This window comes from Camelina sativa, chromosome 4 (genome assembly GCF_000633955.1).
Source record: "Camelina sativa cultivar DH55 chromosome 4, Cs, whole genome shotgun sequence".
Taxonomy (NCBI): Eukaryota; Viridiplantae; Streptophyta; class Magnoliopsida; order Brassicales; family Brassicaceae; genus Camelina; species Camelina sativa.
This window is the reverse complement of record NC_025688.1, coordinates 1,529,440-1,542,303: the sequence shown is the minus strand read 5'-3', so window position 1 is coordinate 1,542,303 and position 12,864 is coordinate 1,529,440. Positions and strand designations below refer to the sequence as shown.

At 32.1% G+C, this 12,864-nt stretch overlaps 2 protein-coding genes across 2 annotated transcripts; one reads left to right on the top strand and one right to left on the bottom strand.

Moving 5' to 3' along the window:
* Positions 8,042–10,041, top strand: LOC104779532 (protein BASIC PENTACYSTEINE1-like). Its single transcript, XM_010503899.2, has 2 exons — positions 8,042–8,250; positions 8,835–10,041. Exon 2 carries the CDS (start codon positions 8,847–8,849, stop codon positions 9,711–9,713), a length of 867 nt encoding a protein of 288 aa, XP_010502201.1. The 5' UTR covers positions 8,042–8,250; positions 8,835–8,846; the 3' UTR covers positions 9,714–10,041.
* On the bottom strand, positions 10,156–11,163 carry LOC104783447 (putative clathrin assembly protein At2g01920). The gene has a single exon (XM_010508604.2). The coding sequence runs from the start codon at positions 11,158–11,160 to the stop codon at positions 10,195–10,197; it is 966 nt and encodes a 321-aa protein (XP_010506906.1). The 5' UTR covers positions 11,161–11,163; the 3' UTR covers positions 10,156–10,194.

Sequence of the window (12,864 nt, the reverse complement as noted above, 5' to 3'; positions counted from 1 at the left end):
CAATCCAATAATATATAGACAATCTCCGAAAATTTGTCATTGTTAACTATATATGAATGTTATGTCATCATGTTTCCAAGGGTTGGTCCACATACATGTTAAGATTCTTTTCGAATTACACTTGGAAACAAAGGAGAGGAAAAAAGGTATATGGTTCTTGTGAATAATCCAAGGATAAAATTGCATAATTGCATTAAATACCAAATTCTGTAAGTTTACAATAATTCAGACAAAATATTATTTCTTTTCTATTTGGCTTATATAATGGACGTACTAGTGCCCATACAGTTAAGGGAAAACAAAAAGACAGATAAATCAAAATACATGCGTAAGAAAATAAAATCAAGCCAAGAGTAAAATGTGAAAAGTATTATTATAAAACCCTACATTGATAAATTCATATTCGATCCCGATTTAAGAAATGAAACAAAACAAAACCAAAACCGATCCCGCACGTGATTATATGTCTTACTCACGTGACCTTTTTCCCATCCACTCTCTAGTGTCGATTCCTTTTAGGCTTTTGCGTTTCTTCTGAGTCATTCCTTAGGAAGGTTTCATTAACGTATCTAAGACTAAGAATAAGTAATTTACGATCAGTAGGCGATCAAGGATTTAATAAATAGTAGTTTTTTGTTGTTGTTGTGTGGAACTCATATGAAAACTGCCAAAATTAATCATTATTGTGATCTAGAATTTCTCAATCATATTTAGATACATTTTTCTAGTAATTAAACAAGGTTGGAATTAAACTAAGAGACTTTAATCATATCTAGAATTTTTTTTTCTTTTTCTGTTTCAATTGTAATGTTTATATGTATTCCTTAGCTTGATCGCGCTAGTAGTTTTATATTTTCCTTATTGTCGAATAATAATTTAAATATCTGATAAAAGAAACAAAAGATGCCTCATAATGTGTTTTTTGTCAGTTGTCTAAAACTGGTTTCAAATAGACCGAAACGAAAAATGAAACGAGAAGATATCATCGAGTTAAGGTGACAGCTTTTGTATAAAGGGAAAGATATGAGATCGTGTTTTGTAATAATTTCCTAAGATGAGATTACTCTCCCGACTCTTGCTTTTATCGACTACCATTGATTATTCCTATACTAGTACATATATAATGCATATGATATTTATTTCGTAACTAAGAAACTAGAAATCTGTAGTATATATATAAAATTTCAGAAGTTAAGTTAGGAGAATGAATAAAATAAGGAAGATACTGAATGTGAGTAGGAGAACTGAGTTGGAAAGAGAGATCAAGTCACATGCTCCAAATTTACAAAGCAAAGAAATGCCATCATCTCCCCCAACTCCTCCCCCTTTGATTCTCTTTATCTTTTCTTTTTTTCTATCTTCATATTTTAAATATTTTTCTGATAAAATAACATATGAAAATAGATTAGCTATTTGAAAAAGAACATTCCCAATACATCATTACTCACTTTTATTCGGATATATTTTGGTCTCATGCCTTCATTCTCAAGTTTGGCATACATCAATGAACTCTAAAATGCAGCCAAGATAAGGAAACACCTATACGAATGTGTATATACAATTTGTGTTAAATCTTTCAAATCAGATTATTAAAAAATATAATTTTTGTGAATAAAAGAACTTGGTTAAATTGTACGTGTGTATATTACATTATATTAAGCTGGTTACTCTTTTCTTTTTAATATCGAATTAAGTTGGCGACCAAACAAAAATGTGACTAGAGGCCGAAATGATTATTGGGCCGTGAAAATGAGTCCACTGGCTGAATATGGGTCTACATGAATGATGTTAGTAACAGTAAAGTTGGATCCAAACCCAAATATATCGTCGATATTAATTGAAAATTTGAAACAATTTTATAAAACAAAATTCTAAAATTTTTTATTTATGTTTTTATAAAGTAATATACACAGTTCATTCCACATCAAAAGTTAAATAACAAACCCACATTCTTATATATTAAATTATTAATTAAATTAAGTGAATTTTTTGCAGCTATTGCATGTCTACCTAAGGAATTTGTAGATCATTTCTGCAACTACGTTCTCGCAACCATTTGTAATGTCTACCAAAAAAATTTTGTTCCACCGATTTAAGGTTAAATCTCTGCAGCCAAGAAATGGTTTGGAGTGTCCATAGTAGTATTAACGTAATCAAATATGTTTTTTTCCATTGACCTGTCAAGTATGTAATAATCCTTGATAATATTTCATAGTATATACATGGTGAATCCTTGATTAACATTTTTTTTGGGTTTTATTATTCACAATTATTGTATTAAAATCATTGTATTTGTTCAAAATATGTACTAACCCATGGGTACTAACTAGTTATGAATTTAAAGAAATGGTAATTGTAAGTTTAACTATGATCATTATGATACCAATGAGCTTTTGGTCATATGTGGTTGAGTTTTATGGCTGATAAGTCTCATTATAAATCGTTGGTTGAGAACTAGAAGTGAGGACATGGATCAGAAGCTGAGGATATTTGAAGGTCCTCTCAAGGAAATGGACATGAATCCATTTAGTTAAATAAGTTGATGAATAATTGGGTTGACCCACTACAATATAAATGAATTAATATTTAATATAAGATAATTATAATTAATTACAATATAAAATAATTAATATTTAATATAAAATTATAAGATGATGATGACATCATGTTGTTGACTATGATATATATATATATATATGTTGATATGATGATGGTGATGTTAATATGATTATGAAATTATGATGATGATGATGATAGTAAGATAATGTTGATGATGATGATAGTTACATGATGGTAGTATGATGATGATGATAGTATGATGATGTTGATATTATGATGATGATAGTATGATGATGTTGATATGATGATGGTAGACTGATGATGATGATAGTATGATGATGTTGGTATTATGATTATGATGATGATAATATTAAGTTTATAATAAAGAAATGATGGATTAATGGTTAACTCATAACCCCATTATAACTAAACTCATTTGACTCATGAATTCATTTAATCATCAACTTATTTAACCCATCAACTCATTGGGGTCAAAATTTTAAACTAATTACGGTTCATGAGTTGAGTTGAATTGAGTTTGCTCATTAATCTTGACCCATTTTGACACATCTATATTCTTATCTATAATTAAGTAATATTGACATATTTTTTTTGTTATTTTGCTAAGAAAATCATATACATAAAAGTAAGGTTTTTGTCTCTCTTTATTGGTTGATTTTCATTTAATGTTTTCAAATTTTTTTATTTTTAATTTGTTTTCTAATTATTTAATTGCTTTAAACAATATTTAAAATCCAATTAACATAATACATTTACCTCACACATTAAAATAAAATTATAACTGAAAATAAAATAAATTTTGCATTAATCATATTATACCATTCAATTTTATTCAAACATAATAAATTATTATTAAAACTCCATAATTCTAAATGTAACTTCCATCAATTCTTATCATATAAATAAACATTATCTCATTCTCTCATATTGGCATTCTTTTACTTTCTCATTTTCACATTCTCTCATTCTCTTCCACAATACTTCAAATCATTTTTTTGTTTTTTTGTTGTTTTTGATTTCTTATATTTGTTGTATGGGTTACAAATAAACAAATGACATATCATTGTAAAATTTTAATGCAAAATTTTAATTTTAGAGACTACATGATATATATTTTACATTGTTCTTATATTTATAGATTCATCTCCATTATCTAATTTGGATTATCATCTTATAAGTAATCATTATCTCTCCTCCTCTCCCACCAATATCAGATGTTGTTATATCTCATTGATATGATCATGAGACCATCCAAGAAGATAGTTGAGTCTTGTTCAAGACGAACGAAGTCAAAGCTCAATTCATCCAGCCAAACAACCATTTGGGATAAATTCTTACCGCATTTAGAGCATATCTCGAAGTGGAATCAATCCAATCAGAGTTCAGATGAATGAGTTATTCATTTTAGAAATCATGTGAACTCATGACTATGCGATTTGGACCTACAAGCATTCAACGGAGGACTATGAGTAAGTCTGAAGGATTCAAGCTATGAACCAAACTGTGATGGAATCGTGATCCATTCTAGAACCACAGAGATTTGGAATCACATTAAGATCAGTTCATTTGTGAAAGATATGGATATTTCAAGTCAGTGGATCTATCCTTGTTCCAATTTCATGTCTGAGCCAAATATCGTATTGCACAGACCAACTCAGCAACAATTTCGACACGAAATCAGTTGGAGGATGTCAACGGATCTCTTATGTTTCCAACAAGCCCAAGAACACAAGATTTGGCCAACAAATCACAAAGTGACGCTTCATTTCCAAAGGAGGTCAATCTAGTTCTTCACTTGGTTTATGATCAATTGGTTCAGTGAAGAGTTTTAAGATCAATTGGTTTAGGTGCTTCCAGAATTATGTTTGGCAACCAGGAGGTGTTCTACTAAGACCATGGTGAAGAAATCATACAATCCATCTTGTTTTTCATCAGCAAATTGGACCAAAGAGTCAAAGAGAGAGAAGATCAAGGAATGCACTTAATGGGTTAATTCAAGAGATTATGGGCAAGGAGAGCATGGGAAATGTATTGGAGATGATATCTATCAAGTCCAGTCCACTTTGAACCTAATACAAGCCCAAGAAAGCCCAAAAAAATCACTTTATTTTGTGGTAAAAGAGGAGAGACGAAAATAGAGTTCAACTCACCTTGGGAAGAACACCTTAGGGCATCTCCAACCCCACTCTATTTTAGAGTCAAATCTCTATTATAGAGCAACATTTGCTCCAACCCTACTCTATATTTTACTCTAAAATAGAGAAAATAATAGGATTGCTCTATATATAGAGCCTGTGGCGGACCCAGGATAAAAATTGAGGGAGGTCAGTTACAGGGAAAAAACTAAAATTTTGTCATATTGGAGGTTCGAACTCGGGTATGGGGAAGTCAACAGTACAGAATTTACCATCTGTGCTACTAAAATTTTATGTAAATACATGTAAAAACAAACTATTTATCTAGTTTACCCAGGTCAGATGACCCACCTACTTCCTTAGTAGGTCCGCCCCTGTATAGAGCAACTCTATTCTCACCTCTATTTTTTACACTAACTCTATTATAGAGGTGAAAATAGAGTAATACATTGGAGGAAAACAGTGCTCTATTTTTGAGTTACTCTATTTTAGAGAAAAAAATAGAGAAATACAATGGAGATGGTCTTAGGAAGGGATACATGCACCAAGAGTTGAATCTTCATTCAACTATTTAGCTTTATTGTCTTTTAGTTTCAAGAATAATCAATACTTGGCTTTGTTACCAAGTTTTCTATCCTTATATAAACACATGTAATCTCATTTGAGAAATCAATCAATCAAGAAATCTTTTATCTTTTATTTGAGAGTGGTAAACTTCTTTGTTTCTTTTGGAACTTGTTCTTTCTCCTTGGTGGGTTACATCAAAGAGTTCTCCTTGGTGGGTTACATCTAAGAGTTTTCGGTATATCAAGTGATTCCACAGCACTTGATGTTGCCATTCACTAGCTGAAGATTGAAAAGTCGTTACAAGAGAGTCTAATGCACAAGGATATTTGGGATTCGTCTCACGCCTTCTCATCTGTCTCTGCGAAGTTTCTATCTAAAGTTCCACCACCTTGCTTTGTTTGGTTTTTTTTAAGAAAGTTTGGGGCATAAGGATTTTCGAGTTCATCTCACGCCTTATCATCTAGCTTCGAGAGCCATCAGAGTTCTAGGATTATCATTCTACCAACCTTAGTGCGTCGATTCCTTGGGAGAATCACATCACTCATATGTGTTGTAAGAGTCTGATTTTATATTTTAATTTAGAAAGTATTATATATATATAACATTGTTTTCAATTTTTGTTCTTATTTTTAAAGATTCATCTCCATTATCTAATTTGGATTATCATCTTATAAGTAATCATTCTCTCTTCCTCTCCCACCAATATCAAATGTTGTTATATCTCATATGTGTTGTAAGAGTTTGATTCTATATTTTAATTTAGAAAGTATTATATATATATATATATATATATATTTAACATTTGTATAAAAATAAAATCTTTTATATTTCTTGCCTTTCTAATCTATTCATATTTATTTTTTAAATTTCCATAGTTAAATTTAAATTCACATATGTTGGTTTTAACAACAAAAAAATCAAGTTTATTTGAGAATTAGATGTTTTTATTCCTTTTAAATGATCAATGTGTAACATATTATACTTTTGAATCAAATTATGGGCCCACCAACACTCACTTTAAAATTAAAACTTTTTTAATTTTAAGAGTTGGAAAAGTATAAAAATTTGTTTGTAACTCTCATAATAATATCATAGTAGTGTTCTCAATGAATTTAATTTAATATAATAGAACATGTTAAAAATGTATTAGTAGTATGCACTTGATTGCACTTTTGTAACTCTCAAATAATTACCTTTGATACATCGATTTTTGTATTATCTATTAAAAGAAAGACACATATCTCACTATAACCCTCATGACCTCATATTTCAAATCTCACATAATTTTATAAATTCTACAATATCATTATCTTTCCTTGATTTAACCAATGATATCTTAACTTACTAAAAGTTTCAGTTTATTTGAATAGAGTATATATGTAAAATATGATATATAGTTTAATTTAGTTTTTTTATATGAAACATTATCATTTCATATAAATCAAAATCCATACACAATTAAAGACTTTAAGATAATAAAGTAGTTGCAGTTTTTTATTTTATTTTTATGGAAATGTATTAGTCTAATCATCTATGGTTAGACTCACTTAGTTATATATGTATGAGATATTGTAAACCTACTGTTTATTATTTTGATTTCTTCCTAATTGAAACATTTTAAGTCTCTTTAAACTATCACCATAAATAATAATAAAATATGCTTAACTAACACCACAAAATAAATTTTATGAAAATATATATCACAATGATTTTGAAATATGACTACAACTACAAAAATATATGGCATGTAAGATACAATATGACTTAATTGCACTAAATATATTATCATCAAAAAAATTTTGATTTATTACTTTATTTAAATTCATACTACTACGTAGTCTTTAAATTTGATGTATATAAAAAATATAATAATAATAATATGTTAATTTTTGTTATTTTTTCAAAATAGAATAGCGATTATGTAAGAACTCACGCGTAGCGTGAACTAACATCTATTGATGTACATGATAAGGTTTTGTATAGTCAAACAACGACTTTTGTTGCTTATCCAAGCACACGAAATCGATAGATCAAACTCCTAAACTAACCATTCATTTGTTTCATCTCTGCTTGCTCTACTAGCAAAACATTATCCCTGGAAATTAAAAAATACAACTCATTTATTGCTTCCCAGATCTTTCATGTAAGAGAAGTTCACACAATTACCCTTGTACGTTGTTTGAAGTTCTTTTCCGTATCCTAAAAAGCAAGCATGTTGCCATAATTGTGTAAATTGTCTCGTTCGGTTTGGGTAGTATATATTACTAATCTTACTCTTTAAAATATGTTGTTAATGGGCTTCTACCAAAAGAATTACTTTCACAGTTGCACTTCTATTTCATTCTAATATTTTACCCAAATACACAAATGGGCCTCAAATCAATTCCTCTTTAGACTTTATTTCTTATTTTAAATACATTGATTGCCTTCAAAAGTTCTGGTTTACACACAATTATCATCATAAATACCTTAATGTATCTGTTCTTAAAAAACTTTTGATTTTGACAAATACGTAGGCATATTTTATCAATGATTCAATAGTACAATGTAAACGGATAAGAAGAAGCAGTGGGCTTTGATTTTGTTTTTTTTTGTCTTCTTCTTCTTCTTCTTCTGTCACATGGTTTTCCTTTTCCCCCTAATCTCTGTGCCCTACAAATAAACCAAATCTCTTCAATAATCTTTTTTTTTTACAAAAGCCATTTTGGAAATTTTTTTATATATTTAAAAGTGTCATTTTTAGGATTCTCTCTCTTCTTACAAAAAAAAAACTGGAAGAGATCTTTTATAACATTCTCTCTCCTCTCTCATCCCTCATATCTTTCTCTGCTTAGGTTTTTTTTTTTGGTTTTCTCTTTCCTCTCTCTTTCCCAATCTCTCTCTCTCTCTCTTTCTCTCTCTCTCAGGTTTCTCTCTCCAGGAAGGTCAAAAAAATTCCTTAAAGAGCCGTTTAGACCAAACCCACCATGTAAGATTTCTCTCTCATCAATCTATGTCTCTTTCTTTCTCTCTCTCTCTCTCTCTTAATTTTTATAAGATTGAGTCCTTTTTGTACTGTACTCTCTTTCCATTTCTACGATGCTCTCTTCCATTATCTTATTTGAAGATATGATTTATCATAACTCGAGATCTGAACATTTCTCTGTGTGGGCAAAAAAAAAAAAAAATCGTAGCTTTATGTCCTGTTTCATTAGATCTGGTTCTGGGTTTTGTCAGATCTAGAAATTTGCATATGGGTTTCAGACAGAAATGTGAAATAAATGGATTCTAATTAGAAAAAACCCTAGTTTTCGTTTCTGGGTATCTCAAAGATCTGTGCTTTCGTTTTGACTCTGTTACAGAATCTGAGAAAATGGATTGTTTTTGTGTTAATTTCTTGAGAATTTCGATGAATCCGAGATTTAGAAACAGATTCAACCTCAAATTTGGATACTTTTCGATTGCTTATTGTTTATTGGATCTTACACAGTCATTGTTCTGTTTTTGTTTGGATTGAATTGGGTTTATACAACTTGAGGTTTTAATCTTTCAATGGGGGCATTGTTTATGTAGTTTATAATCTCAATGGATGATGATGGATTTCGCAATTGGGGATACTATGAACCAGCGGCTGCTACGTTTAAAGGTAACCTTGGTTTGCAGCTTATGTCTACCATTGACAGGAACACTAAACCGTTCTTACCTGGACGTGAATCGAATCTAATGATCGGTTCAAATGGTTCGTATCATCCTCGAGAGCACGAGGCCTCAATGCCTATGAACTATAGCTGGATTAATCAACCAAAGGACAACAAGTTCTTCAACATGTTACCTATAAGCACACCTAACTACAGTAATGTCATGTCCGAAACATCTGGTTCGAATTCGATGCAGATGATGCATCAATCGGTTGTGACTACATCCCGGTTTGAGGAAAACCCGATACAACCTCCTCCTTCTCGTGAAGATGAAACCGTTCAGCAGCCTAGTGGTAAGAAGCGAAAGATGAGAGGCAGCATGGCAACACCAACAGCACCAAAAGCTAAGAAGCCGCGTAAACCGAAAGAGGAGAGTGGCGTTACTAACAATGTTCAACAGCAGCGTGTGAAACCGCCTAAGAAGAGTGTTGATGTTGTGATTAACGGTGTGAGTATGGACATTTCTGGTTTACCTGTACCGGTTTGCACTTGTACTGGAACTCCTCAGCAATGTTACCGTTGGGGATGTGGAGGATGGCAATCAGCTTGTTGCACAACGAACATTTCGATGTATCCTTTACCGATGAGTACTAAGCGACGCGGTGCAAGGATATCGGGTAGGAAGATGAGTCAAGGTGCGTTTAAGAAGGTCCTTGAGAAGTTAGCAACAGAAGGTTATAGCTTTGGGAATGCGATTGATTTGAAGAGTCATTGGGCTAGACATGGAACCAATAAGTTCGTCACGATCAGATAAGTTTGGAAAAACTCAAATGTTTTTGTTCTCTCACTGATCGTGTATATACAACAAAACTGTAACCTTTGGGTTTTTCCTTCTTCTTCTGCAAGGTAACTTCTTTGTTTTTAGGGTTTGATCATCATATCTCTTAATTCATACATTCTTAATGTTCTGTTTTTGCTTGTTTGAAGTTTTCTCTCTAAGACAAGAAAAATGTTGGTTTCTTTCTTTTTTCTTTTGCAACTTTCTCATTTCATCTTTAGGTTTGAAATGTTAACTTGTAACATTAGATGTTGTAATGATCAAATGTTGTTATTTTAAACAATTTTAGTGAAAGTTTTAAGTTCTTTTTTTTTGCAATTTACCCTTATACAAATCGTTAGATATGTCAAGTTTAACTAATAATGCAATAGCTTATAGTCTAAACAAGTGTGTTCACATTAACATAGATGCACAAATGAGGTGGAATAAAACGCATGATTAATCACTAATTACGTAATTAGAAGCTAATTAAATCTGATTGACTATTATCATCATCACTTATCTTGAATCTCTCAGAATAACGCCACTCTTCACTAGTCACCAAATCCACCTCCACCATATCTTCAGCCGTTACGGGCCTGACCTTTGCCGCCTTCCGATCTAACTCCGGGGCCATACGGAGAAGCTTGTCGAGCAGTATCACTTGAGATTCCGTGACTCCCACGAAACTAGTGATTTCTTCAGCGTTGGTGACACCAAAACCTCTACAGAATTCTAAATACTTGACGAGTTCTTCTCTCTGAGACAAAGATTTCGCCACGATCATCATCGCCAATTCCGCCTCGGCTGACGATATCTCGAGAGTATTGCACTGAACTTGGGATAAGAAACCGGCGAATCCGCGGCAAATATGATCGTTAATCTCAAAAACCTCGCTGATTACATATTCCATAGCTTCAATTACAAGAGGCGTTTCACCAACCGGTTTGATCCTCATCAATGAATCAACGATTCTTTGCATTTTGACAATGATCTCAAGCCGAATCGTGTTCTTGTTGAAGAAGAGAATCGATCTTTCGTCAAGAAACAAGAAATAAGCGCGAACGAATATATTAAACCGACCGGTTCTACTAAACCGAGATTTCCTTTTCCCGAAACCGGAAAGATCAAACGGTAACCTTCCGATGGAATCGACGGCTTTGATTCCGGTGAAGAACAAGCCGTGTAATAGCATCAAACATTTCAAAGCCACCGTCCAGTTACTCGTGCGTTCCACGCGTAATGTGATGGCGCGTATGATTGGTTTGAAACTAGAAGGGTTGCTCTGTATGTATCTGTAGATGAATTGAACGTTTTCATTGTCCATTGAGAGATCGTTGTGGCTCGTCGCTTTGATTATCGCCGCCGTGAAGTTTTCATCAGCTGCTGTGATAAGACTGAGCTTGTCCTTTATAGCTCCGGAGGCGCGTCTCCATAACTTCATTTTTCGCCTGGAAAAAGTTTTCGTCTCATGACAAAGTTCTTTCAAATCTGTTATAATTACGAGTTTCAACGAAGTGGATTTGTTTATGATTTGGATTTTAGATTCTTAGTTTGTTTTTTCAGTTCGCTCTGTTTCTATAACTCTGTTTTGGTATTTTGGTTATGGTTTGAATTTTATAACAATATATTAGTTTCTTACTTTATAACATTTTTTTTTGTCAAACGCAAATTGAGATTTTTTAGTGTCTTACGTGTTAATTTATGTATCTATAAATAACAATGCGCATATTTGAGAAACAAAAAAAATGAAAATTTGGCGGGTAGTTGGAAGTGTCATATCTCCACTAGTTGACACGTGCCACATTCAGTGGCCGTTAGATTTTAATCTTTGGGTCTAGTTCTTATCCTTGTGAGGTTGGTTGGTTGTTCAATGGCGCAGCTGCTTTGTTTGCTCATTGAAACGGCTTAATACATGGCGCTTTCGAAGTCACCACCACATTTAACTCTCATTCACAATCAAAACTCTCCAATTGATAGAGCTGATTCTATCTTAACATTTTCCATTGATACATTCAGCAGAAGAAGAAGAAGACGAAGAGACGTTTTACTCTCAGTTTCAGGAACACTAATCACTCAACTGTTCTTCTTCGATAGCAACCGCTCTTCTTCTGCGAATGCCGCTGATTTTTTCAACTTCGGCGCTCCTGAACCTGAGCCTGAACGAACCGTCGAACTTGCTCAGGTCTAAACTACTTATTTCTTGACTTTAGTTACATTCTTTTCTTTTTTTTGGTGTGGTTAATTGAAGAGTTTTGGAGGTCCCATCGCAATAGAATGTTCCCTAATGAAAGTTCAGACTAGAGATCCTCCAGAACGTAACTTTTGCAAGATCATAGAGAACTAGATACTCATTTTAGTTCTACTATATATGATCCATTTGTTAATTATATAGTACTGTTAGAATTTAGATGTTGTAGTACTCCACTATATAATTGCTAAACAATTGAGGACAGTGTGTTATATACAAAAGCTTACTCACATGGAATGAAACAATTGCAACGATCTGTATTTTCAATGTAAAGTCACAAGGTCAAATTTTCTTTTGTGGATATTTTTTTTTGTTTTTAGATTCGTTATTCGAATTTTGACCAAGTGATTTATCCGAGTAAGTTCACAAAAAAAAAACATTTATTTAGAGGAATATTAGATGTGTAATTAAGTTATCAATCACTATGGATTAATGGGTTTTAATTTTTTAACGCTATAAGTTATCCGTAATATGTTTGTGGAAGGCTTTTTGTTGCAAGATTATATAAAATTTGAATTTTTCGTGTAATTTGGATATGGTTTTCATAGGAAGGGTTAAGAAAAAATGCAGAAAATATACAAAGAATTAAAGAGGTGATGATAGAAAAAAAATTGTGGAAGGAAGGAGGGAAAGAGCTAAGGAGAAGTGCATCTAACATGAAGCAAGACTTTTACTTAATCATCCAAGCAAAGCCTCCTAAGGATAGACCTCTTTTTAGGTCTCTTTATTCCTCTCTCTTCAATTCTATCACCAAGGTACATATTCTTCATTTTGGTCTCACACCACTATATACTCATTACTATTAATAAACTATATATACTTTGAAAATTGTAGATGGATTATGCAGCAAGAGATGAAGATGAAATTAAGGTATTGGAGTACTATAAGAATATTGTT

Excerpts from the sequence above, each read along its gene's own strand:
- LOC104779532 (XM_010503899.2), top strand. The coding sequence starts at position 8,847 with ATGGATGATGATGGATTTCGCAATTGGGGATACTATGAACCAGCGGCT.
- LOC104783447 (XM_010508604.2), bottom strand. The coding sequence starts at position 11,160 with ATGAAGTTATGGAGACGCGCCTCCGGAGCTATAAAGGACAAGCTCAGT.